General features: G+C 38.2%; 1 protein-coding gene across 1 annotated transcript in view; it reads left to right on the top strand.

Moving 5' to 3' along the window:
* DNAH3 (dynein axonemal heavy chain 3) overlaps nucleotides 1-27,758 on the top strand; it is a 180,901-nt gene that overhangs the window by 107,267 nt on the left and 45,876 nt on the right. The window contains exons 41-46 of the mRNA XM_073887961.1: nucleotides 15,151-15,254; nucleotides 17,701-17,995; nucleotides 19,789-19,968; nucleotides 23,575-23,698; nucleotides 23,788-23,944; nucleotides 24,175-24,318. Of these exons, the coding sequence (XP_073744062.1) occupies nucleotides 15,151-15,254; nucleotides 17,701-17,995; nucleotides 19,789-19,968; nucleotides 23,575-23,698; nucleotides 23,788-23,944; nucleotides 24,175-24,318 (1,004 nt within the window). The remainder of the gene's footprint in view (nucleotides 1-15,150; nucleotides 15,255-17,700; nucleotides 17,996-19,788; nucleotides 19,969-23,574; nucleotides 23,699-23,787; nucleotides 23,945-24,174; nucleotides 24,319-27,758) is intronic.

Below are 27,758 nucleotides of genomic sequence, written 5' to 3'. Positions count from 1 at the left end.
ATATTCTTATTTGCCACCTGTATATCTTCTTTGGGGAGTTGCTGTTCAGATCTTTCACTCATTTTTTAATTAGATAGTTTGTTTTCTTATTGTTAAGTTTTAAGTGTTCTTTGTGTATTTGGATATAAGTCCTTTATCAGATACATATTTTACAGGTATTTTCTCCCACACTGTGGCTTGTCTTTTCATTCTCTTAACAGTATCTTCTATAGAGCATAAGTTTTGAATTTTAATAAAGTCACCTTATCAATTTTTTTTCTTTCATGGGTCATGCTTTCTGTGTTGTATCTAGAAAGTCAGCAGTAAACCCAAAGTCACCTAGATTTCCCCTATGTTATCTTCTAGAAGTATTTTAGTTTTGTGTTTTGCATTTAAATCTATCATCCAGGGGTGCCTGGGTGGCTCAGTCAGTTAAGCATCTGCCTTCAGCTCCAGTCATAATCTTAGGGTCCTGAGATCGAGCCCCACATCAGGCTCTCTGCTCAGTGGGGAGCCTACTTCTCCCTCTGCCTGCTGCTCCCCCTGCTTGTGCTCTTTCTCTGTCAAATAAATAAATAAAGTCTTTTTTAAAATAATAAATAAATCAATCTATCCCTTTCAAATTAATTTTTGTGAAAGGTTTAAGATCTGTCTTTTTGTTTGCTTGTCTATAGATGTCTACTTGTTCCAGGGCCAGTTTTTGAAAAGACTATTCTCCATTGAATTGTCTGCTCCTTTTTCAAAAATCACTTGACTATATTTGTGTGAAAGTATTTCTGGATTCTCTAGTCTGTTCTACTGATCTGTCTATTCTTTTACCAATGCCATATTGTCTTAATTACTATAGCTTCATAGTAAGTCTTGAAATTGGACAGTATAAGTCCTCCAACTTTGTTATCCTTCAATATTTTATTGGCTATTCTAGATATTTTACCTTTCCAAAGAAACTTTAGAATCAGTTTGTCAATATCTACAGAATAACTGGCTGGGATTTTTATTGAGATTGTGTTGAAGCTATAGATCAAATTGAAAAGGGCTAGCATCTGAACGATTTTGTGTCTTCCTATTCATGAGCATGGATTCTATCTCCATTTATGTAGATCTTTTTTGATTTCCTTCATCAGCATTTTGTAGTTTTCCTCATATAGCTCTTAAACATTTTTATTAGATTTATACCAAGTATTTCATATTTTTGGTGCTAATGTAAATGGTATTATTATTTTAACTTCAAATTTCTATTTTTCATTTCCGATATCTAGGAAAGTACTTGACTTTTGTATATTAACCTTATATCCTACAACCTTGCTATAATCACTTACAAGTTCCAGTAGCGTTTGGTTGATTCTGTTGGGATTTCCTGAATGGATAATCATGCCATCAGCAAACACAGGTGTTTTTTTTGTTTGTTTATTTGTTTTTTTAAGATTTTATTTATTTGACAGAGAGAGACACAGCGAGAGAGGGAACACAAGCAGGGGGAGTGGGAGAGGGAGAAGCAGGCCCACCGCAGAGCAGGGAGCGGACGCAGGGCTTGATCCCAGGACTCCGGGATCATGACCTGAGCCAAAGGCAGACGCCCAACAACTGAGCCACCCAGGTGCCCCAACAAACACAGTTTTATTTCTTCCTTCCCAATCTTTTATTGCCTTTAAAAAAAAATCTTATTGCCTAAGCTAGGACTTCCTGTATGATGTTGAATAGGAGTGATGAGAGGGGGCATCCTTATCTAGTTCCTGACACTAAGTATGATGTTAGCTGTAGGTATTTAGTTGATATTCTTTATCAAGCTGAGGAAGTTCCCCTCTATACCTAGTTTACTGAGAGTTTTTATCATGAATGGTGTTGGATTTTGTCAAATGCTTTTTCTGAATCTGTTGATATGATCGTGTGATTTTTCTTCTTTAGCTTGTTTCTGTAATGGATTATGTTGATTTTTATGCCTTACATACCTGGAATAAATCCTGCTTGGTTGTGGTGTGTAGTTTTTTTAAATATATTGTTGGATTTGATTTGCCAATATTTTGTTAAGGATTTTTGCATCTGTTTTGATGAGAGGTATTGTCTATAGTCTTCCTTTCTTTAGTATCTTTGGTTTGGGGATCAAGGTTATGCTGACCTCATAAAATAAATATGCTCTTATTTTCTGGAGAAGATTGTAGGAAATTGGTATAATTTTTTTCCTTATATGTTTAGTAGAATTCATCATCTGGGCCTGGTGCTTTCTCTTTTGGAAAATTATTAATTGTTGATTTAATTTTTTAAATAGATATCATTCTATTCAAAGTATCTATTTCTCCTTATTTGAGTTTTGGTAGATCATGTCTTTTGAGGAATTGTTTTATTTCATCTAAGTTATCAAATTTGTGGTCATAGAGTTGTTCCTAATATTCCTTTATTATCCTCCTAATGTCCCTGGTATCATTCGTGATGGTTCCTCTTTCATTTCTGATATTAGTAATTGTGTCTTCTTTCTATTTTTCTTGGTTGGCCTGGCTAGAAGTTTATCAATTTTATTAATCTTTTCAAAGAAACAGCTTTTGGTTTTGTTGATTTTTATCTGTTGATCTTCCATTTTCAATTTCCTTTATTTCTGCTCTAATTTTTATTATTTATTTTCTTCTACTTATTTTGGATTTAATTTGCTCTTCATTTTCTAGTTTCCTAAGATGGAAGCTTAGATTATTGACTTTAGAGCTTTCTTCTTTTCTAATATATGCATTCAATGCTATAAATTTCTCTTTAAGCATGTCTTTCACTGCATTCCACAGATTTTGAAAAGTTGTGTTTTCATTTTCATTTATTTCAAATATATTAAAATTTCTCCTGAGACTCTTCTTTGACTCATGTATTATTTAGAAGTCTGTTGTTTAATCTTAAAGTATTTGGGGATCTTCCAGCTATCTTTTTGTTACTAATTCCTAGTTTAATTGCATTGTGGTCTGAAAGTATATACTGCATGGTTTCCTTCTTTTTTTTTTTTTTGAGTTTATTTGAGAGAGAGCGTGAGAGACATCACAAATAAGGGGGAGGGGTAGAGGGAGAATCAGACTCCCTGCTGAGTGGGGACCTCGATGCAGGACTCGATCCCAGTGGGATCATGACCTGAGCCAAAGGCAAATGCTTAACCAGCTGAGCCACCCAGGCACCCCACTGCATGATTTCTACTCTTTAAATTTTTTTTAAGATTTTTTATTTATTTGATAGAGAGAGATACAGCTAGAGAGGGAACACAAGCAGGGGGAATGGGAGAGGGAGAAGCAGACTCCCCACTGAGCAGGGAGCCCAATGTAGGGCTCAATCCCAGGACCCTGGGATCATGACCTGAGCCGAAGGCAGACGCTTAACAACTGAGCCACCCAGGCGCCCCACTACTCTTCAAATTTTTTAAGGTGTGTTTTATGGCCCAGAATGTGGTGTCTCTTGGAGAATGTTCCATGTGAGCTTGAGAAAAATGTGTTCTGCTGTTGTTGAAGTAATCTATAAATGTCAGTGAGGTCCAGTTGATGGTGATGGTGCTGCTGAGTTTAACTATATCCTCATTCATTTTCTGCCTGCTGTCAATTACAGATAGAGGGGGTTTGAAGTCTCCAACTGTAATGTTGAATTTTTCTATTAATTTTTGCCATCCTATCAGTTTTGCCTTATGTATTTTGGTGTTCTGTTCACATTTGTAGTAAGCAAACAATCTCTAATTTTAATTTCTTCTCTTTTTAACTATAAATGAGATTGAATTTTATATATATAGCAGCCGTTTGTTTTTCCTATGCCCTGATTGGTTTGTGTTCTTTTTTTTAATGCTCTATTGTAGGGTTTTGTTTTGTTTTTTAACAGACTTTAGATGTAGGTTTCCTTTTGTTTATTTTCCATGGAATGTTATGAGTCCTTTCTGTCATCATCACTGAGGGAAAGCTTTATTGTCTGGCTTCCATATATCATCTCTTTTCTTATTTTTGTGTTTTTGCCCTTTTAAGATAGATTTTTTTTTCATTTTAATATGTCACGCACAACTTCAGTTATGCTTTTACTGCCTTGAATGATTTTAGTTCTGCTGTCGTTATCTTTTTTCCTTGTTATCCTTTCTTAGTGTAACAGTTAAAAGCAAGTCACATTGTCAGGGCTTGAATCCTGCCCCCCAATACTTACTAGTCAGCCTTAAGGAAGTTGCCTATCCCCTCTCAGTTTCCTTAATTATAAAGTGGAGACAATAATAGTAGTATGCAGCCATGGTGTTCTTGTAAGAATTAAATGAGCTAATGGGGCGCCTGGATGGCTCAGCTGGTTAGGCATCCAACTCTTGATTTTGGCTCAGTCATGATCTTGGGTTGGGATTGAGCCCCACATCGGGCTCCACACTCAGCATGGAATTTGTTTGAGATCTTCTCCCTCTCTCCCTCCCCCATCCATGCTCACTCTCTCTCTCTCTCTCTCAAATAAATAAATAAAATAAATTTTAAAAATTAAAAATTAAAAATAAATTATATGTAACACATATAAACACACTTAGAATAAAAGCATGGCATATAGAAAGTGTTAAATATTAGCAATTTTTATTGCTGTCTTCTCATCATTGTCATCATCATTCTCATCTCTATTAGCTCATCCATCTTCCTTTCTTTAATGTCATCTTGCATTTTTATCTTAGCCTCCTTGTGGCTTTTTTTTCCTGTTTAATTTTTTTAAAATGGTGTCTTTTTGTACTCTATTAGGATTCCGAGGGATTTCCTGAAATTTGGTTTTGAGTCTTACATTAAGCAAGGTTCAGAGGTATATTCTTCAGGTATAATCTCCATATTATATTCCTTTATATGGCAGTATTTTTATCACAATTATTTTCTGCTTTCCATATCCTTCCAGATCAATCTGTTCATGCTTTGTGTCAGTAAAGATGGTGCACGAGGGGCGCCTGGGTGGCCCAGTCATTAAGTGTCTGCCTTCAGCTCAGATCATGATCCCAGAGTCTTGGGATCAAGCCCCACATTGGGCTTCCTGCTCAGCGGGAAGCCTACTTCCTCCTCTCCCACTCCGCCTGCTTGTGTTCCTGCTCTTACTATCTTTCTCTGTCAAATAAATAAATAAAATCTTAAAAAAAAAACTGTAAAAAAAAAAGAAAGATGGTGCACGAAGTGCCCTTGACCCCATTCTTGGCCCACCTTGTGACAATATCTTACCTTTCCTTCTGCAGCTGGAGGGCTAGTGATGTATACAGCTCCCACTCAGTTTCTTGGTAGCTTTGCCCTATAACATCTATCTACTGTGATGGCCTTGCCTCCCCACTCCACATCCTACTCAACTGATGTAGTATAAGAAAAACTGTAATTTCCATATGTACTGCAAATTGGCTTCTTCATATACCTTCTTTTGCAGCAACTACTTTACTTAAAAGCAAGTTTGGTTCTATAAAGGCCATTCATAAGACTACAATGACACCTTGCAAGTGATCAGTGCAAATTTGTCCACAGAAAGTTAAGCTTTACTTTTTCAACATGGTAATTATACACCTCTCTTTCTGCTAGTTTTCCAAATTCTCGCTGCTTTTGGACATGATCAGGGTAAATAATATTCATATAACACTTTTATTTTTTTAAAGATTTATTCATGTATTTTGGGGAGAGAGAGAGAGAAAGCATGCATGAGCACAGAGGTAGGGGATAGAGAGGGAGAGAGAGTCTTAAAGCAGACTCCCCTCTGAATGAGGAGACCAACACAGGGCTCCATTTCATGACCCTGAGCCAAAAGCAAGAGTCAGATGCTTAACCAACTGCACCACCCAGGCATCCCCATTTAACACTTTTAAAATAAACCCAGATGCTATAAACTGTGCTCTAGAGTAAGGAACAATAAGATGGCCAACATCCAATGACCACATATGATCAACTAATGCCATCTGTTGGGGGCAGCCTTTTCTATTTGTTTCATCTATCACCATTCTAGAAAAGGGAAGTTCCTCAACAGAGGGGCATCTGTGGCTCTTTACTTTGGAAGACCGTTATCTCACTGAATCTCAGGTATTCTGCCTGAATCCTCCTTACTCATTATAGACTGGAACCCTGCTGCCCCTTACAGCTCTAGAAAGAGCCTGGTGAGGAGAAAATGAGACAGTCCTCCCAGATTAATACCTGGCAGGGCGATGGAACAGCTACCCAGTTTTCTCTGTGGGATGTAACCTGAGTCTGTGCATCCTGGTGGCCTCTGTTGCGTTTCCTCATGCAGTCTTTTGAGGTAAGATTTCCCATTCCAGCTGTAAATTTTGCTTAGATTTTTTTTTTCAGTTGTTGTTGTTTTTTTTTTTTCCCAGTGACATCATTCCACTTCTTTCCCTTGCGCCTTAATAAGTATTTTCGTTTGGAATTTCAAAGCTTCTAGCCAGAACCCATTTGAATCAAAAGACATGTTTTAACTACTAAGTATGCTTTTATATATATATAACTTTATTGAGGTATAATTTACATACCATAAAATTATCCCATGTAAGTGTACAAATCAATGGTTTTTAGTAAATTTGCATAGTTGTGCAATTGTCACCATAATCCAATTTCAGAACATTTTCATCACCCTGATAAGATCCTTCAGGCCCATTTTCAATTAATCCCTGTTCCCATTTTTAGCCCCAGGCAACCACTCACATTCTCTCTGTATATTTGCCTTTCTCAGGTATTTCATATGTATGAAATCATGGAGTATGTGACCTCTCATGTCTGTCTCTGAGTATAGTTTCTTATTATGACCTTAAAAAGCTTAAAATGCCTTTCTAGGTTTTCCTCAAGGTCCCAGGGTTAAAATTCTCATGGTAAGAGCTCCAGGGAGGTCTTCCCTGACCTTAGGGGACATTGTAATCCCAGCTTTTCATGTTCGGGAGCTGTGGGCTAAGTGGACTTCTAAGATAAATGCTAGAGGAACTACATTGGGGAGCATATATTAAGGAAAGCAAACAGGCCTTTGGAGGATTCTCTCAAGTTTGGGTTCACATCATCTGACATAGATCCTTGTTTGTTAACCCAGAGATTTATTTGTCCAGAAAGTGCTAAATTTCCCTTTATTCACCCATTCACCGTGTGCCTTTTGAAAACTCACTTCTTTGTTGAAAAGTTTACTTTATTCTCTCAGGTGTCAGAGAGGAAAACAGGGTGAAGTAGCGGTGGCCAGAGGTAATAGAATTACCTGGATTTCTACTATTTCTACTATTCTCTTCTTTCTGCCCTTGTAGCTGGACCTGAGTTTGTGTTAAAATCACAGTGCAAAGTGAACAGGAGCCATTGCTCTGGTAAGAACCTGAAACCTAGAGCTGAGTTTTCTCAGCTGAAACTATCTGTGTACTCAGAGCTATGCTACATGTTTGACATGTGTATCTCATTTACCCTCTACAGTGATTTTCTGAGATTGACATAAAATCAGGCCCATTTTACAGGTGTACAAATGGTAACCTTAACCAAGGTCACATAGCTAGTAACTCTTTTACTCAGTTGAACCTTTTCTGTTTGGCCTAATGTCCCTATATCAAGCCACAAACTAGCTCTAGCTAATCCTATCAGCCAGGGAAGGGAGACAAATACTTTTCTGATTCATGCTTTTAGTCTCCTTTTTTTTATTGTAAAAAAAAAATCAATTCCATTAAGTAAAAATTACCAAAAAGCATCTCTTTGTTCATACCACCCTCTCACAAGTATTTCAGTTTTCAAAAAATTTTCTGTCTTTTCCACCTGATTTCAGCTCTCTACCTAGTTACCATAATGACATATATTCTATTTTTATTCTATTTTCATCTGTCATTCTTTTTTTTAAAAGATTTTATTTATTTGAGAGAGAGAGAGGGAGAGAGCACTAGCCAGGGGGGAGGGGGTGCAGAAGGAGAGGGAGAAGCAGACTCCCCTCTGAGCAGGGAGCCCAAAGTGGGGCTCCATCTCAGGACCCTGAGATCATGACCTGAGCTGAAGGCAGATGCTTAACTGACTGAGCCACCCAGGCTCCCCGATCTGTCATTGTTTCTTAAAAGCATCTTTTATGTTAATACTTAGTTTTTGCAAAATAATCCATTCATCTCATAAAACATAATTTTGACTGGTCTCCTAATGTGAGACATGTAAATTATTTCCAAATTTTTGCTATCACAGATGGTGCTGCATACTCATGTATAGAGATTATTTTCATTGTGAATTATTTCCTTATGATAAATTCCCAGAAGTGGGCTTTCTGACTTAGACTACAGAACATTTTTGTAGCTCTGTAAGCATAATGCCAGATTGCTTTCTAAAAGTGTTATGCCAGATTAACTTCTAGGTAAAGCTGCAGAGTGATGTAGGATAACAGAGCTCCCTCCTTTAATACCTAATGAAATGAACAAAAACAACAACGGCACAATTACGCCTAAGAATTTCCCAGCAACAGCTAGAGAAAATGACTGGTTCTATAAACATTGAAAAGTGGTGGGCAAGAAGAGAAACACAAGATCTGGCATGCTGCATCTCCCAACCCAGAACGCACCATCCCACTGTCCTCCTAAGAGGGATTTTGAAGAAAGGTGGTGAGTTGACAAAATCGTGAGTTCTCACTCATCATCACCACTGTGGAGAGAAGTGGATTACAGTGGTGCCTGCAGATGCGAACAATGTCTAAGAGAAACCCTTGGGCATGAAGCCCCTGCATGCTTCTGTAGGACCTTAGTACAGGTGGGAGAAACTACCAGGGTTTACATCTTCCAGAGCTCTGTGCTGCGTCAGGGTTGTGAGATGAATCGTACAGGAGTGTGGGGCATTTCACTAGTTGGGTTGGGAGTGGAACCATAGTTCAGGAAAGTTGGCCAACTTGTAGAAAGAGAGTGTAGAGCCCAGGTTTCCTAGCAAGGGCAATTGATATTTCCTTTTACCCAAACCCTGTAACTTCATGCTACGGAAAAGAAAGCCACACACCAGTCCTTGAATTGTGGTCGGGAAAGTTGGGGAGATAAGCTGGCTTCTGATAATGTTGGGAAAGATGTCAAGAACTTAAACCTGATTGTATCAGAGCAAGAATGGTATGAAAACTATGAACATGAGAGAGAGGCAGATAGACAGAATGAATGAATCTAAAAGAAAACCTTACCGGGGTGCCTGCGTGTCACAGTCAGTTAAGCATCTGACTCTTGGTTTCAGCTCAGGTCATAATCTCAGGGTCCTGGGATCAAACCCTGTGTTGGGCTCCATGCTCAGTGCAGTCTGCTTAAGATTCTGTCTTCCTCTCCCTCTGCCCCTGCCTCCCCCTCTCTGCGTGCACACATGTGCACTCTATGTCTCTAAAATAAATCTTTAAAAATAAAAATTAAAAAAAGAGGGGCACCTGGGTGGCTCAGTCGGTTAAGCATCTGCCTTCCGCTTGGGTCATGATCCTTGGGTCCTGGATTTGAGACCTGTGCCAGGCTCCCTGTTCAGCAGGGAGTCTGCTTCTCTCCCTCTGCCCCTTCCCCCAGCTTGTGCGCTCTCTCTCAAATAAATAAAATCTTTAAAAAATTCGTTTTTAAATTTAAAAGAAAATTACCTAAGAAACAGAAAACATTTCTGCTGAAAGAACTTAGTAATAACATGAATTTAGTTTTTTAAAAAGTTTTTTAAGTTTAAAAGTTTTTAAAAAGCTGAACGGTGTGGTACTGGCAAAAGGATATAGAGCTCAGTGGAATAGAATTGAGAGTTCAGAAATAAGCCCCTCACATTTATGGTAAGTTGATTTTTGACAAAGATGCCAAGATAATTACGTGGGAAAAGAATACTCTTTTCAACAACTGGTGCTGGGACAACTGAATATTTACATGTAAAGTAATGAATTTGTTCTTGTACTTCACACCATAGTCCAAAATTACCATGAATCAAAGTCCTAAATTTAAGAGTTAAATTTGTAAAATTGCTAAAAATTGTTAAAAATAAAAAATAGAGGTGCAAATCTTCATGACCTTGAACTAGGCAATGGTTTCTTAGGACACCAAAAACACAAGCAACAAAAGAAAAAATAGGTAAACTGGACTTTGTCAAAATTAAAAACTTTTATGGGGCACCTGGGTGGCACGGTCAGTTAAGCATCTGACTCTTGGCTTCAGCTCAGGTTGTGATCTCAGTGTTGTGAGACTGAGCCCCACGTCAGGTTCTGCACTCAATGTGGAGTCTGCTTTAGATTCTCTTTCCCTTTCTCTCTGCCCCTCCTCTTTGTTCTCTCTCTGTGTCCAAAATCTTCTTTAAAAAATTAAAAACTTTTGTGCTTCAAAGGACGAGGTCAAAAAAGTGGAAAGATGACCCACAGAATGGGTGAATTTTTTTTTTTTTACAAATCATGTGTCTGATAAGGGACTTATATCTGGAATATATAAAGAGGTATTACAACACAATAATAAAGAGATAACCCTACTAAAAATGGGCAAAGTAACTGAATAGACATTTCTCCAAAGAAGATACACAAAGAGTCAATAAACACATGACAGCATCATTAGCCATGGGAAATGCAAATCAAAAACACAATGAGATACCACTTCACAACTAGGAGGAGAATAATAAAAAACACAGAAAACAACAAGTGTTGGTGAGAACATGGGAAAATTGGAACTCTCACATATGTAAGGGAAATGTAAAATGGTACAGCAGTGTTGGAAAACAGTATTTGATAATTCCTCAAAACTTAAACAGAGTTACCATATGACCCAGCAATTCCACTCCTAGGTATATGCCCAAGAGAAACAGAAACATTTGTCCACACAAAAATTTTTTTTTGTTTTTGTTTTTTTGTTGTTTTTTTTTTCATTTCTTGAAGCCAGTTAAAGGCATGTGTTTTTTTTTGTTGTTGTTGTTTTGTTTAATTTTTTTATTGTTATGTTAATCACCATATATTACATCATTAGTTTTTGGTGCAGTGTTCCATGATTCATTGTTTGTTCATAACACCCAGTGCTCCATGCAGAACGTGCCCTCCTCAATACCCATCACCAGGCTAACCCATCCCCCTACCCCCCTCCCCTCTAGAACCCTCAGTTTGTTTTTCAGAGTCCATCATCTCTCATGGTTCGTCTCCCCCTCTGACATACTCCCCTTTTCTTCCTCTCCTGTTATCTTCTTCTTTTTCTTTTTTCTTAAAATATGTTGCGTTATTTGTTTCAGAAGTACAGATCTGTGATTCAACAGTCTTGCACAATTCACAGCACTCACCGTAGCACATACCCTCCCCAATGTCTATCACCCAGCCACCCCATCCCTCCCACCCCCAACCACTCCAGTAACACTCAGTTTGTTTCCTGAGATTAAGAATTCCTCATATCAGTGAGGTCATGTGATACATGTCTTTCTCTGATTGACTTATTTCACTCAGCATAACACCCTCCAGTTCCATCCACGTCGTTGCAAATGGCAAGATCTCATTCCTTTTGATGGCTGCATAATATTCCATTGCCACACAAAAATTTGTACATGAATGTTCAGAGCAGCATTATTCATAATGGCCAAAAAGTGGAAACAATTCAAATTTCCACCAACAGATGAGTGAATAAATAAAATAGAATATATCCATACAATGGAATTTTCTTTAACAATAAAAAGAAGTGAAGTAATAATACATGCTACAACATGGATGAAACTTAAAAATATTATGAGGGACACCTGGGTGGCTCAGTCAGTTAACTGTCTGACTCTTGATCTCAGCTCAGGTCTTGATCCCAGGGTTGTGAGTTCAAGCCCCACATTGGGCTCCACCCTGGGGATGGAGCCTACTTAAAAAAAAAAAAAGCAGATAGATCAATAGCTCGATCATGGAGTAAAATAAGGTAGTCATAAAAGAACACATATTATATGATTTCATTTATACAAAATGTCCAGAATAGACAAATCTATAGAGACTGTAGATTAGTGGTTGCCTAGTGCAGGGGATTGGTGGGGGAGATGAGGGATAACAGCTAAAAGATATAGGGTATCTTTTCCATATAATGAAATGTCTTAAAATTGGTTATAGTAATGGCTGCACAACTATGAATATTAGTTCATCATGTATACATATATTTTTAGTAAACCATTAATATGGATGACTTTCATCTCAATAAAGCTGTCTTTTCAAAGTTTGCAGATGAGGTGATAAAACCCAGAATTAGAGGAAAAGAGGGATTAAAAACCAAAGAACAGGTGCACCTGGGTGGCTCAGAGGGTTAAGTGTCCAACTCATGATTTCGGCTCAGGTCATGATTTCAGGGTCGTGAGATTGAGCCCCGCATCAGGCTCCATGCTAGGTGTGGAGCCTGCTTGGGATTCTCTCTCTTCCTCTGCCTCTGCCCCTCCCCCTCACCACCCACCCACCAGGTCACACATTCTCTCTCTCTCTCAAAAAAAAAAAGAAAAATCTTGTCATTTGCAATGATGTGGATGGAATTAGAGGGTATTATGCTAAGTGAAATAAGTCAAGCAGAGAAAGACAATTATATGATTTCACTCATATGTGGAATTTAAGAAACAAAACAGAGGATCATAAGGGAAAAGAGGGGGGAAATAAGACAATCAGAGAGGAAGACAAACCACAAGAGACTCTTAACTATAGGAAACAAATAGGGTTGCTGGAGGGGAGGGGTAGGGAGATGGGATAACTGGATGATGGGCATTAAGGAGGGCATGTGATGTAATGAGCACTGGGTATTATATACAACTGATGAATCCCTGAACTCTACCTCTGAAACTAATAATATACTATATGTTAATTGAATTTAAATAAAATAAAAACCAAAGAAACAAATTGACAATGAAACAATACCATTAATGATCTAATAAATATATTAGGAATAGCAAGGAATAAAGTGTAGACATCTCATAAATGGCTTAGAGGGAAGGGTTGAGAGAATTACACTTACTATAGAAGAAAAGCCAAATACATTAAAGTGATTATCAATAATATGATTGATATGGAGGCCAAACAATGCTAATTCCTTAAGTAGGTAACTCAGCAAATAGTATAGACAATATATATAAAGATATAAATGAGAAATTATTCCTAAAATGTTAACAAATTATGAGCATGCTATGTTTCAAGAAAAACTGATATAGAATAATTGACCAAAAGACATAGCCCAAATAAGTTATTGGGCTTACAGATAAGAGATTGCATCACACATCTAGATAAGGAAAAAAAGGTCAGTGAAGGGGGAAGTATCTGATGGATCTCACACTTCCACACAGCAACTTAGTACACAGGGAAGCATAAGACAACAGTCAGAAGTCTGAAGGAAAGAAAATGTGACATGAGAATATCACTCTCAGCCAAGTCACTGTTCAAAAACAAAATCAGCTGACAGATATTACCAAACTTGCAAGAACTGAGAGAATAGAGCACCTATAAGTCCCTTCTTGGGAAAAAAAGAAAAGAAAAGAAATCAGCCAACTGACTGGTTGATCAATCAAAATGAAGAACTGTTGAATGGTCTGTGTTAAAAGCCTTAAATTTCAGCATTGAATCTATTGAAATATAGACCTCAGACTAAGGAATGGGAGAATTATGGTTATCCTCAGCAACAACAAAAGACCCCAGAGGAGGGGAGATGGAAAGAAGAGTGAGTTAATAACCTCATAGCTTATAAACGAATCAATGAAATTGGTCTAATGTTGAGTCATGTGGATTTACAAATGAAATATAATGTCTGGATTTGCTTCAAAATACTCCAGACAGAGAAAGAAGAAAGGAAAGGGATGGGAGAGAGAGGGGGAGAGGGAAAGGGAGGGGGCAAATGAATATGGTGGTGATTAGTGGTGGGGACATGGATGAGACAAGAATAGCGAAATGCTGATAATTATTGAAGCCAGATAATGGGTACATGGCAGTTTATTATACTATTCTCCTTACTTTCATGTATTTAAATTATTTTTTTACATGATAAAAAGTTAAACTACAATCATAAAGTTGGACTAAATGATTTTTAAAAGCATAACGTTAAGCCTATAATCACTTAAAATTATTTTTTAGTTAAGAAGCATCATGGGGCTCCTGGCTGGCTCAACCAGTAGATCATGCAGCTCTTGATCTTGGGGTCATGAGTTCAAGCCCCACATTGGGTATGGAGATTTTTTTTTTTTTTTTGAGAGAGAGAGAAGTGCATACGCACATGCAAGTGGGAGGAGGGGCAGAGGGAGAGAGAGAATCCTAAGCAGGCTCCACTCAGTGTAGAGCCCATTGTGGGGCTCAATAGCATGACCTGGGCCAAAATCAAGAGTCAGACGCCTAACCCACTGAGCCACCCAGGGGCCCCTGGAGATTATTGTTTTTAAGAAAATGTTTGTTAATGCCTGTTGGTGATGGTTAAAGGTTTTTATAAATAAAGATTTTTTTTTAAGTGTCTTGCTGAGAGAGTATATCTTAAAAGTTCTCATCACAAGAAAAAAAATTGTTACTATATGTGGAAACAAATGTTAACTAGTCTTATTGTGGTGATCATTTCTCAGTATATACAAATATCAAATATTATGTTGTACAGTTGAAACTATTATGTCACTCATACCTCAATTTTTTTTCAAAAAGCATCTTTTAGGAAGTAATATCTCTTGTAGTAAATCATGATTTATCTGAAGTTCAGCAGGTCCTTCAGTTTTACTTCAGTTTTTACTCTCCTTTTCTTCTGCTATGGTTAGGTGTAATAAAATTTAACATCTTTATTTTAAAATAGTATAATATATATCATATATAATAATTTTAATATATGATGTAATTATATAATATATATGTGCATTAATAGAATATGTATCATATATTAATGCATAATAGTGTAATATATAACAGTATAATATATAATATCAAATGATCCTATCCTTATTAAATCCTTTCTTTCATCTGTCCTTCCATGTTCAATGTGTTGTGTGCCAGAGAGAAAGCCAGGATTGCCATCAAAAGTTATTTCTGGATGTGAGATTTGATTTATTGCCTTCTTCTATTGTGCAATACTTCCTGTTTTACCTTATTAAAGTAATTCTTTGTATAACTAGTACCTCTCATTTTTTTATACAAATGATAAAGTCATTACTCTTTAAAAGCTTTTTTCCAGTTTATGCGGTTACCCTTAATGTGTAAGTTTCACAACAGCTCTGCCAGTACTGGTAGTTGTACATTTTCAGAGGCCTCTAGCTGAGGTGGTAAAATATCTTAAGTATGAAATGTAAACCCCCAGCATGCTAATGACCTGTTCTGTGTCTTTGAATCCAGGAAGCATCTATGATTTTTATTTCCTCAAGCAAGGTAGTGGACATTGGTGCACATGGACAGAATATATCACCAAAGAGGAGGAAGATATCCCAGCTAATGCAAAGGTAAAAGAGAGGTATTTGCCATGGAGCTTTGGTTTCTAAAATTACCTGAATTTTCTCTAAGGTGGAGGAATTGATGTCAGTTCTGTATTAGCATTTTTAAGAACTTTCTTTAGAAAAAGTTTCAAACATGAGCTGGATCAGCCTTCAAACGCATGGACTTTAGAGTTAGACACAGATTCCTTACTCAGCCTTCACGCTCTCTGCCTCAGTTTACTCAACTACACAGTAGCAGAAAGAATACTTAAAGGGTGTTTGCAAGAATTGAAGGCATGAACACATGGCACGCATTATGTGCTAGATTCATGTTGGTTGCTATTTTGATTATTAGCATTGTCATGTGGTCAGTGATCAATGCCAGGTGGTCATTGGTCTTACCTCTCAGACATCTCAGCCAAAAAAGATTGTTTTCTTCAAAATTCCCAGAGAAAGATTTCCTTGATGAGAATTCTTAGAGAAACAGGTCTGATGAATGGGTTTTCTGGTTAGCAGATGATTCAGCTACAACTCCTGCTCATTTCATTGTGGAAAATTTGCCTCTGTTAGTAGTATCTCGTGGACATACTTTCATTTTTCTGGGGGTGATTGCAGATCATTCAGGCCCCAAATGGAGTGGTGAACAGTGGATGGAAAAGTGAGAATATTGACACAAGTCAGACAGCTGGCAAGACCACAGCTGTTCCTGAAGATGGTGTGATGAATAGAGGTGGATGTGTGCTGAATTCAGGACACACTCTGTTGGCTGAGTGTTGTGCAGAAGCCCCAAGCACAGAGGTCCAAAACTTTAATTCTCCTTAAAGAGCTCAGTCACCTGAACTCCAGGAGTTTGAAATCGTGCTGAATTCCTGCAAATAAGAGAGTCCAATGCAGAAAAGATTTTAAGTTCTGCTGAAAATTTTCCCCTTGTCAAACAGGTGTTCTAGTCTCTGAAAATAAAAATCTCTGAAACCCAACTTGCTTTAAATTCCATATTGGTAGCAAAATAAGCATCTTTGCCTGGCCCTGCATTCAGCACCACTTACCAGCTACGTGGCTTTGGACAAGTGATCCAGTAATTCTCCAGCCTCAGAGGGTTACTGGGAAAACAGCAGAGGATAATATAGGCAGAACCTCCATAGCTCAGTACCTATTAATTTTCTTCCTCTATACTTCAATTCCTGCCCTGTCTGTTCCTTTTCCTTTGAGCTAATTACTTATCAAAAGAAGCCCAGCCTTTTTCTGCTAGTACACACAGGGCTGCCATGTTGCACAGACTCAGTTGGCTCCATTGACATTATGGTCTAGCTTTGCTTTAGGGGCACCATTTACATAAACCATAGTGTGAACGGTGCTTTCTAGAGTTGTGCAAACAGTGGCTTCCTGTTCACTGGCCCCTCCCAGCCTAGACATATAGGGAGATGTCAGCATATGATATACATCTTCTTTTCCCTTCCTCTGTTCCCATGGAGGAACCAAATGTGGCCAAATGATTGATGACAGGGTTCAGGCTCAGAGAAGCCAAACTAAGGTAAGGTATTCTATTCAAAGTAATAGGGATTCCAGGAGCCTAAGACCAAGGCCTTAGAGTCCATTTGGGGTCTGAATAACAGGAAGAGTGTTATAATCCCCATATTGGAAAAAAAGGCTAAATGGGGGTGGGTCCTAGAACCAAGAATCTGAGTGTTGGAAAAAGCAGATCAGAAATAAGTGCAGGGAATGGGGACTGAGAGTCAGAACCCACCCCCTCAAGCCAAGCAGTAGGATGTCATACGGGAAGTGGACCTTGCCTGGGGCAAAGCAGACAAGTTGGTTCAGAGCAATGATCTCAGAGGGCAACAGCTATAGACCAGTCCTTAATGTAATTGGTGTCTATACCATGATAGTTCAGTGGTTAAGAATATAGACTTGGGAGGGGCGCCTGGGTGGCTCAGTCCGTTAAGCATCTGCCTTCAGCTTAGGTCATGATCCCAGGGTCCTGGAATCCAGCCCCGTGTTGGGCTCCCTGCTCAGCAGAGAGCCTGTTTCTCCCTCTCCCTCTGCTGCTCCCCCTGCTTGTGCTCTCTCTCTCTCTCTCTCTGTCAAATAAATAAAATCTTAAAAAAAAAAAAAGAATATAGACTTTGGAATCAGACAAGCTGGAATTCAAGTTCCTGCATTTCCGCTTACTTGCTGCATTACTTGGACAAATTGCAGAAGAGCTATGGACCGCAGTTTCCTCATCTATAAATCAGAGCCAATAATGCCCATCTTGACATGTATGATCTCATTTAACCCTCAAAACAGCTTAGTGACCTGGGTGCCATTATTATCCTGTCTCACAGATGAAGAAACTGAGGCCCTGTGCAGGTTAAATACTCACTCAAAGTCATAAAGATAGTAAGGGATGGAGCTGAATGGACAGTAAGTCTGAATGCCAAGACCCAGCCTCCCTGGCCCAGTAACAACACTATCCCATGTCTTTGTGGTACAGGTCTCAGAACTCATCATCTCCACAGTGGAGACAGCCAGGCAGTCCTTCTTCTTGAAAACCTACGTGGACCATGAAATTCCAGTGCTGTTTGTGGGGCCCACAGGCACTGGCAAATCAGTCATTACCAACAATTTCCTTCTCCACCTTCCCAAAAACACCTACCTGCCAAACTTCATCAATTTCTCTGCCCGAACCTCAGCCAATCAGACTCAGGATATCATCATGTCCAAGCTGGATCGACGACGGAAGGGCCTGTTTGGGCCTCCCATAGGGAAGAAAGCAGTGGTATTTGTTGGTAAGGCATTAGCCTGAATCTGAACACAATCAGATTCTTCTATGCTGCAGCAAACCAGAATCTCCCACTGTACAGTTCTTTTACTCTCTCTAAGAAATAACATATTTCTGGTTAATGTAATTTAGTATTACTTCCCTCCCCTTTTCTTCTCCATCCTGCTTCCCTTCCTTTCTTCCCCCCACCTTTTTTCCCTCCCCCTTCCCTCCCTTTCTCTCGTCTTTAATTTTGTTTTTCCATTCCTTTCCTCCTTTCGTTACCATGTATTTATTGATTAAGTACTATATGTCAGATTTTTCAGTAAGATATAATCCAGGTCTTTTTGCCTCAATTAGGCTTCCAGTTTCCCCTGAGATGAAGATGAGCCTTTGGATCAGGGAAGGTTACTTTGTAGTGAGAATTAGTTCTAGAAGGGTGTCTACCCTCTTGCATCTCCAAAAACAACACTCACTTTGTGATAAACCCCATATTCCATTTTTTGTCAGATGAAGGTTATCAGTAAAGGAAGAAACCTAAATATTGCTAAATAAGTATTTGTGAAATAAGCACATTGAGTTTCCCCAGGATTTTACCTCTCTACAAAGCATTCCTCATTTATTTCATTTGAGCCTAACATCCCTGTGAGGTTATTAACCATCATTATCATTTTACTAGTCAGATAATTGAGGCTCCAGAAGGTTAAATTCTCTGTCAAACATCAAGAAAATTCTGGAGCCATGACCCAAACCTAGGTTTTTTTATGACAAATACATTACATTTTCCACTCTCTTACTGCTAACTCATAGGGTTGTCATTTAGTAAAAGTAATGCCCTACTGTTCTGGGTTATCTCATGTCCTGTCTTTAAAATTCATGTATTGATAGTGAATATTATCTTTATTTATATCCTTGCCCACTAACATTAGCTTCTTAAAGGCAGAGATCCAATTTTATTTTGTTTTCACTTTCTTTTCTTCCCTTTTCCCTTTCCTTCAAACTGTTCTCCCTTCCTATTTCTTATGGCATATTCAGAAACAATTTAAGCTTTGTAACCAAACAGATCTAGGTTCAAATCTAACCTTCTAGCCGTAGGCATATTGTGATTTAACTTGCATGACCCTTAGTTCCTCACCTCTAACATAAAGGTAATACTATCTTCCTTATAAAGCCATTATTTGGATTAGATGAGATAATATGTATAAAACCCCTGAACTGTTATCTGAAACAAACTGGGCATTCAATCAGTGTTCATTAGAGAAAAATTAAGAGAGCTTCCATTTTATTGAGTGTCTTCTATGTGCAGTCACTGGATCACAATATGCTATTGGTGGAAATCAATCCTTACCCTTGAGAAAGTCACCATCCTTGCCATTTTGATTTTGCTCCACAAAAACCCTAGCTCAAAACTTTTCTCCCATTGGGATTCAGTTGTTACCTGGTGATTGATTGAATTATATACCCTGTTCGCTGGGAGTATGACTATCTTCCTCACCATCATATCCTCAGAAATTAATAAAATGTCTAGCTCATAGTAGAGAATCAATATACTGTGGTTGATGGAATGGGAAAAAAATCAAATGCCTGTTTGTTGATGCTAATCCATGCATCCTTAAAGTCACAATGGGCAGAGATCTCAGTGAGGCAGGAGAACCCAGAACCCAGGAAATCCTCTTCCCATATGGTCAGAATATCCCCTGGCTGAGCCCTGCCTAGAGTGGGAATGGGACAAGTAGGCACAGACTCTCCCATGAAAGGAATATTAATTAGGTTTAAATAGCCCAGAGACTTACAGTATGTGGCCATGCCTTCTTTCCCCAGATGACCTCAACATGCCAGCCAAAGAGGTGTATGGGGCCCAGCCCCCCATTGAGCTCTTGAGGCAGTTGATTGACCATGGTTACTGGTTTGACAAGAAGGACACAAACAGGCTGGACATTGTGGATGTGCTGCTTGTGACAGCCATGGGGCCCCCCGGGGGAGGAAGAAATGACGTTACTGGTACGTGAAAGAGAAAGTTCATTCCTCTTCATCGTCCAGCAGAGCCAGACTACCTTCATGGACAGAGGGTTGGTACAGCGCACTCTGTCCTGATGGAAGGTGGAGAAAAGTATATTTAGGCTATAGCTGGAAGGGTTTGGGCTAGCTCCAGGGAGTGGAATTCGAAGACTTCATATTGAAAGTTGTGTGAAATGGACTTGAAGATGAAAAGAGAATGTGAGAGTCTTTGGCTAGGCCCTGGAGGAACAGAGTTCCCTGGAGGAACTCTCCATATGAAAAGGAGAGTTCAGTGTGGCCAGCACGTGTACCAGGAGGGAGGCTAGATCAGAGGTTCTCAAGCAGGGGTGGTGATGGATTCACCTGTTGGGTTTTTTTTTTTTTTTTACAGTTCTTCAAATTGCCAAAGATAGAACAACTAACCCAAAGTGGCCTAAACAAAATAATAATTAAAAAAAAAATAAGAGCTCCCCCCATCATCTAACAATTCAGGAATACATTTGCTTCAGGCGCAACTGGATTCTTCTAGGATCTGTGTTTTTAATTCTGAGATCCATCCTTGCTTAAGAATCTTAATACCATCTCTAGACTTAAGATTCTTTGACCTCACTCTCCCCTCTGACATTTAGCTTTCTTATCTGTAAAATTTTCCATAAGGAAAATGGACAGGATGATCTTAATTGGTACATTGTGTATCTAAGAATACAGACTCAAGAATGATCACTACCAAGACATGTACTAGTAAAATTCCTGGACTTTAAAGAATAGGAAAAACTCCTTTGGGCATCTAAGCACAAAAGAGTACATGACTTTTAAGAGAAATAAAATTAGAGCATCTTAAAACTATTCAACCACAATGCTTTATGCCAGAAGAAAATGAAATAACGTATTTAAGATACTCAAGGAAATAAAATGGGAGTCAAGGATTTTATAGCCAGAAAAGCTGACTTTCGGATATAAGAGGAAAACTTTTATCAGAATGCAATAAGTCAGATTTATTTCCACAAGTCCTTTCTTGGGAATCTACTAGAAAATGGGTTTCACGTGATCAAAATGACTGTAAAGAAATAGGTGTTATACACAACTAATGAATCATTGAACACTACAACAAAAAAATAAAGTATTTCAATATTCAAAATTTTTAAAAAAAGAAATAGAACAACTGGTAGTAAGCATTAAATATACAGTTATTTGTTGAACTAAGACTACCTGGGAGTGATTATAATATGTAAAGGCTATAAGACCCAGTGATACAGAACAACTGAAAATGGAGGGGAGATTAGGATAGCAAGTACAAAAAGTTTTAAACTGTTTTCAGTTATCATAATTGGTAGTGGTAGTATATTCTTAGTCTAAGGGCTTTGTATAAAGTAGGATTATACAAACAAGTTATTGTGGAATTTTCTATTTCCACTGACCCTTGTATCCTTGAGAACCAGGAGTCTCAGTATGGAAGAAAGGAGATCAAGATGTAATATAGATGAAATTAAGTGAAAGCCCTGTAGTCCTAAATTAGAAATATCAGTAGTAGCTCATGATGTACTAGGTCTAGGAAATAATAAACAACTCATTAACACTGAGCATGCCTACCACCCAGATTGTTTTGAAATCCAGTTTCCTACTAAAAGGAACCATAGCTTCTTGAGAAATGGCTGATTGCAATCTAGGGCAGAAAATATACCAGTTGAGCTTGTAACTTCTTGATATACTAGATAATGAGAAAACTTTTAAAGATTAAATGGTCATGTCAGCAGGACTCAGTTGGCAACATAAGGAGGCCCTCACTGGCCAAAGATGGGAAAATTTGAGCTTCAACAATGATAGCAATTTTAATGGATTGAAATGTATCAAAATATATTTAAATCCATTACTCTATAAAACAATGATAGTTGGTCATTTTACAGAGGATGGTAAGGAACCAATTTATTATCTTGAAAACTGATAAATAAATGGAAAGAATCAAACATTTATCCTGAGTTTCTTATATGAAATGTACCATGGTATAAGCAAATCGTAGGTGAGGGGAAGTGTCTCTTTATAAAAATATTCCAATCAATATATGAAAAAGAAATGATAGAATCAGAATATCACCATTTTACACTAATGAGTGACTTAATGGATCTAGCCATTGAGCATCCGTAGCTACCAACATCACAAAGGGAGAGATATCATTATGTCTCTAATGAAAGAATATACCACTACATGCTATCTGGAATCTGAATCTGATCAAATTTCTAGATCCAACTGCAAATTACTATGAAATACATATGAGGACAGAGGAACAGAATTAACTGCACCATGAGTATGCAATGAACAAAATCCTAACTGTTGAAACTCTACAGATCAAACAGCCCAGATACTCTTATCAGACAAAAGATGAAAGAAAGGGTTGGAAGGGGAACCTATAGATTAAAAGAGACTTGAAGACATATCAAGTTTTTTTTAATTGGGAGGATTAAACTCTGGTATGTAGGAATGAACACTTGGGTGATAAAAACAAAGAAATGCAAGACAGCAAATCACTATTAAAGTCAGGATAACAGTAACCTTTGGAGAGAGAGAGAGAGAGAAGGCTAAGATTGGTATGGGATATATGGAGGGGCATCTATGGAGGGTTGGCAAAGCTTTATTTTTTTACTTGGATGGTAGATATAAGGGTGTTGACCTTATGACTCACTAAACTTTATATTTGTTTTTCTCTGGTTTTCAGTATCTGCATTTTATTTTATATAATAAAATGCTTTTTAAAAACAGATATGCAGACAAATTTACAGAAATAGAAAATAGGTTATTCGTTGCCAAGGGCTCCAAGGAAATGGAGAGTGACTGCTAGTGGGTACAAGATTTCTTTCTGAGGTGATTAAAATGTTCTAAAATTGATTATGGTGTTGGTTTCACAACTATTAAAAAGTGATTGAATTGTGTACTTTAAATGGGTGAATTGTACAGTATGTGAATTATATCTCAATAAAGCTGATATATAGATATATAAATATATAGATATCTAACATTAGACAGGTAAATATAGATATAGGTAGATATGTAAGGATATCAAATTAATAGTGGTTAATTGAGGGAAGAATGGATTTGGTATGTGGGAAGTAAGTCAAAGGTGATGCTCACTTTCTATAAAAGTATTTCTGAATTTACTATTTTACAATGATCACATATTGCCTTCACTTTTAAAAAATAATCTTGAACACTAGTTTAGTGCTGTTAATAGGATTTCTGCAATCATGGAGATGTTCTACATTTGCATTATGCAATACAACAGCCAGCCACTAGCCACATGCTACTCTTGTGCACTTGAAATGTGGCTAGTGAGACTGAGGAAATTATTTTTTTAAATTTTTTATTGTTATGTTAATCACCATACATCACATCATTAGTTTTTGATGTAATGTTCCATGATTCATTTTTTGTGCATAACATGAGGAAATTATTTTTTAATGTGATTTAATATTAATTGGGTTTAAATAGCCATATGTGGTTAGAGGCTGCCATGTTGGATAGCACAGCTCTAGAACAATAAGACAGAGGAAAACATACTCTTTCATATCCCAGCATCACAAGGCCCAGGAGGTAGGTGTGAGTGTGTGTGTTTTCCAGGACGATTCACTCGCCATCTGAATATTCTTTCCATCAACGCCTTTGAGGATGACATTTTAATCAAGATTTTCAGTTCAATTGCTGACTGGCACTTTGGGAAAGGATTTGACGTGATGTTCTTAAGGTAAGAGGTTCCTGTGTATTCCACAATATTGGCCCAGATCCTCAGTTCTGGCTCCTCCTTGATGAATCTCCCTTTCTCTTCCTCCCAAGGTATGGAAAGATGCTGGTACAAGCTACTATGACAATTTATAAAGCTGCAGTTGAGAATTTCTTGCCAACTCCCTCCAAGTCTCATTACGTCTTTAACTTACGGGACTTTTCACGGGTTATCCAAGGGGTACTGCTCTGCCCTCACACCCACCTGCAGGTCAGACACTATCATTTCTGTTATCAAGTTCATTCAGCAATATCCTTAGCTACGTGAATAAACAGTGATAATAGTAGTAGCTAAATTTTATTAAGCATTTATCTCTGCTAGGCATTGTGCTAAGTATTTTATTGTTTAATATAACACAGTCAACCCCAGGATCTAGAAAGAAAACTACCAACTCAGGTACCACCTTCCATTCATACAAATAATTAACTCTGGATTTTTAGGATGTGGAAAAATTTATCCGACTTTGGATCCATGAGGTTTATCGGGTCTTCTATGACCGTCTGATTGACCATGAGGACAGACAGGTCTTCTTCAACATGGTGAAGGAAACCACATCCAGTTGCTTCAAGCAGACTATGGAGAAGGTAAGCCAGACCCTATGAGCATTTGGCCTCAGAAATGGTCCCAAATATTTGACTATGTTAGTCTCAGATTTCAAGTTTCCTTCCTAGAGGAGACTCACAGCTCTGCTTTCTGAATCTCAGGGAATGGGATTAAGTCATCTAGTCATTTGGATTTGATGATATTATACTTGGCCCAATTTTGTTTCACTTCCCTGATAACATATACATTTGTATCTATTCAAAGTGGTTTATGATCTCATGTAATTGTTTATACTTAACTTAAAATACATTTTTTAATAATTTTTTATTGTTATGTTAATCACCATACATTACATCATTAGTTTTTGATGTAGTGTTCCATGATTCATTCTTTGTGCATAACACCCAGTGCTCCACGCAGAACGTGCCCTCTTTAATACCCATCACCAGGCTAACCCATCCCCACACCCCCCTCCCCTCTAGAACCCTCAGTTTGTTTTTCAGAGTCCATCGTCTCTCATGGTTCGTCTCCCCCTCCGATTTACTCCCCTTCATTCTTCCCCTCCTGCTATCTTCTTTTTTTTTTCTTAACATATATTGCATTATTTGTTTCAGAAGTACAGATCCGTGATTCATCGGTCTTGTACAATTCACAGCGCTCACCATAGCACATACCCTCCCCAATGTCTATCACCCAGCCACCCCATCCCTCCCACCCCCCACCACTCCAGCAACCCTCAGTTTGTTTCCTGAGATTAAGAATTCCTCATATCAGTGAGGTCATATGATACATGTCTTTCTCTGATTGACTTATTTCACTCAGCATAACACCCTCCAGTTCCATCCACGTCGTTGCAAATGGCAAGATCTCATTCCTTTTGATGGCTGCATAATATTCCATAATGTGTATGTATACCACCTCTTCTTTATCCATTCATCTGTCGATGGACATCTTGGCTCTTTCCATAGTTTGGCTATTGTGGACATTGCTGCTATAAACATTGGGGTGCACGTACCCCTTTGGATCCCTACATTTGTATCTTTGGGGTAAATACCCAGTAGTGCAATTGCTGGATCGTATGGTAGCTCTATTTTCAACTGTTTGAGGAGCCTCCATACTGTTTTCCAGAGTGGTTGCACCAGTTTGCATTCCCACCAACAGTGTAGGAGGGTTCCCTTTTCTCCGCATCCCCGCCAACATCTGTCGTTTCCTGACTTGTTAATTTTAGCCATTCTGACGGGTGTGAGGTGGTATCTCATGGAGGTTTTGATTTGGATTTCCCTGATGCCGAGCGATGTTGAGCACTTTTTCATGTGTCTGTTGGCCATTTGGATGTCTTCTTTGGAAAAATGTCTGTTCATGTCTTCTGCCCATTTCTTGATTGGATTATTTGTTCTTTGGGTGTTGAGTTTGATAAGTTCTTTATAGATTTTGGATACTAGCCCTTTATCTGATGTGTCATCTGCACATATTTCCTCCCATTCTGTCGGTTGTCTTTTGGTTTTGTGGACTGTTTCTTTTACTGTGCAAAAGCTTTTTATCTTGATGAAATCCCAATAGTTCATTTTTGCCCTGGCTTTCCTTGCCTTTGGCGATGTTTCTAGGAAGAAGTTGCTGTGGCTGAGGTCGAAGAGGTTGCTGCCTGTGTTCTCCTTTAGGATTTTGATGGACTCCTGTCTCACGTTTAGGTCTTTCAACCATTTGGAGTCTATTTTTGTGTGTGGTGTAAGGAAATGGTCCAGTTTCATTCTTCTGCATGTGGCTGTCCAATTTTCCCAACACCATTTGTTGAGGAGACTGTCTTTTTTCCATTGGACATTCTTTCTTGCTTTCTCAAAGATGAGTTGACCATAGAGTTGAGGGTCCATTTCTGGGCTCTCGATTCTGTTCCATTGATCTATGTGTCTGTTTTTGTGCCAGTACCATACTGTTTTGATGATGACAGCTTTGTAATAGAGCTGGAAGTCCGGAATTGTGATGCCGCCAGCTTTGCTTTTCTTTTTCAAGATTACTCTGGCTATTCGGTGTCTCTTCTGCTTCCATACAAATTTTAGGATTATTTGTTCCATTTCTTTGAAAAAGGTGGATGGTATTTTGATGGGAATTGCATTGAACGTGTAGATTGCTCTAGGTAGCACTGACATCTTCACAATGTTTGTTCTTCCAATCCATGAGCATGGAACGTTTTTCCATTTCTTTGTGTCTTCTTCAATTTCTTTCATGAGTATTTTATAGTTTTCTGAGTACAGATCCTTTGCCTCTTTGGTTTAGTTTATTCCTAGATATCTTATGGTTTTGGGTGCAATTGTAAATGGGATCGACTCCTTGATTTGTCTCTCTTCTGTCTTGTTGTTGGTGTATAGGAATGCCACTGATTTCTGTGCATTGATTTTATTTCCTACTACTTGACTGAATTCCTATATGAGTTCTAGCAGTTTTGGGGTGGAGTCTTTTGGGTTTTCCACATACGGTATCATATCATCTGCAAAGAGTGAGAGTTTGACTTCCTCTTTGCCGATTTGGATGCCTTTGATTTCTTTTTGTTGTCTGATTGCTGTGGCTAGGACTTCTAATACTATGTTGAATAGCAGTGGTGAGAGTGGACATCCCTGCCGCGTTCCTGACCTTAGGGGAAAAGCTCTCAGCTTTTCCCCATTGAGCATGATATTCGCTGTAGGTTTTTCATAGATGGCTTTTATGATATTGAGGTATGTACCCTCTATCCCTATACTCTGAAGAGTTTTGATCAAGAAAGGATGCTGTACTTTGTCAAATGCTTTTTCTGAATCTATTGAGAGGATCATATGATTCTTGTTCTTTCTTTTGTTAATGCATTGTATCACGTGGATTGATTTGCGGATGTTGAACCAGCCTTGCAGCCCAGGGATAAATCCCACTTGGTCATGGTGAATAATCCTTTTAATGTACTGTTGGATCCTATTGGCTAGTATTTTGGTGAGAATTTTTGCATCCATGTTCATCAAGGATATTGGTCTATAGTTCTTTTTGATGGGGTCTTTGTCTGGTTTGGGGATCAAGGTAATGGTGGCCTCATACAATGAGTTTGGAAGTTATCCTTCCATTTCTATTTTTTGGAACAGTTTCAGGCGAATAGGTATTAATTCTTCTTTAAATGTCTGATAGAATTCCCCTGGGAAGCCATCTGGCCCTGGGCTTTTGTTTCTTGGGAGATTTTTGATGACTGCTTCAATTTCCTTAGTGGTTATAGGTCTGTTCAGGTTTTCTATTTCTTCCTGGTTCAATTTTGGTAGTTGATACATCTCTAGGAATGCACCCATTTCTTCCAGGTTATCTGATTTGCTGGCGTAGAGTTGCTCATAATATGTTCTTATCATTGTTTGTATTTCTTTGGTGTTGGTTGTGATCTCTCCTCTTTCATTCATGATTTTGTTGATTTGGGTCATTTCTCTTTTCTTTTTGATAAGTCTGGCCAGGGGTTTATCAATCTTGTTAATTCTTT

This window comes from Callorhinus ursinus, unplaced genomic scaffold (assembly GCF_003265705.2).
Source record: "Callorhinus ursinus isolate GAN/ISIS: 27379988/994484 unplaced genomic scaffold, GSC_fseal_2.0 scaffold85, whole genome shotgun sequence".
NCBI lineage: Eukaryota > Metazoa > Chordata > Mammalia > Carnivora > Otariidae > Callorhinus > Callorhinus ursinus.
Note: the sequence above shows the minus strand (reverse complement) of the source record. Positions and strands in the feature narration are given on the sequence as shown.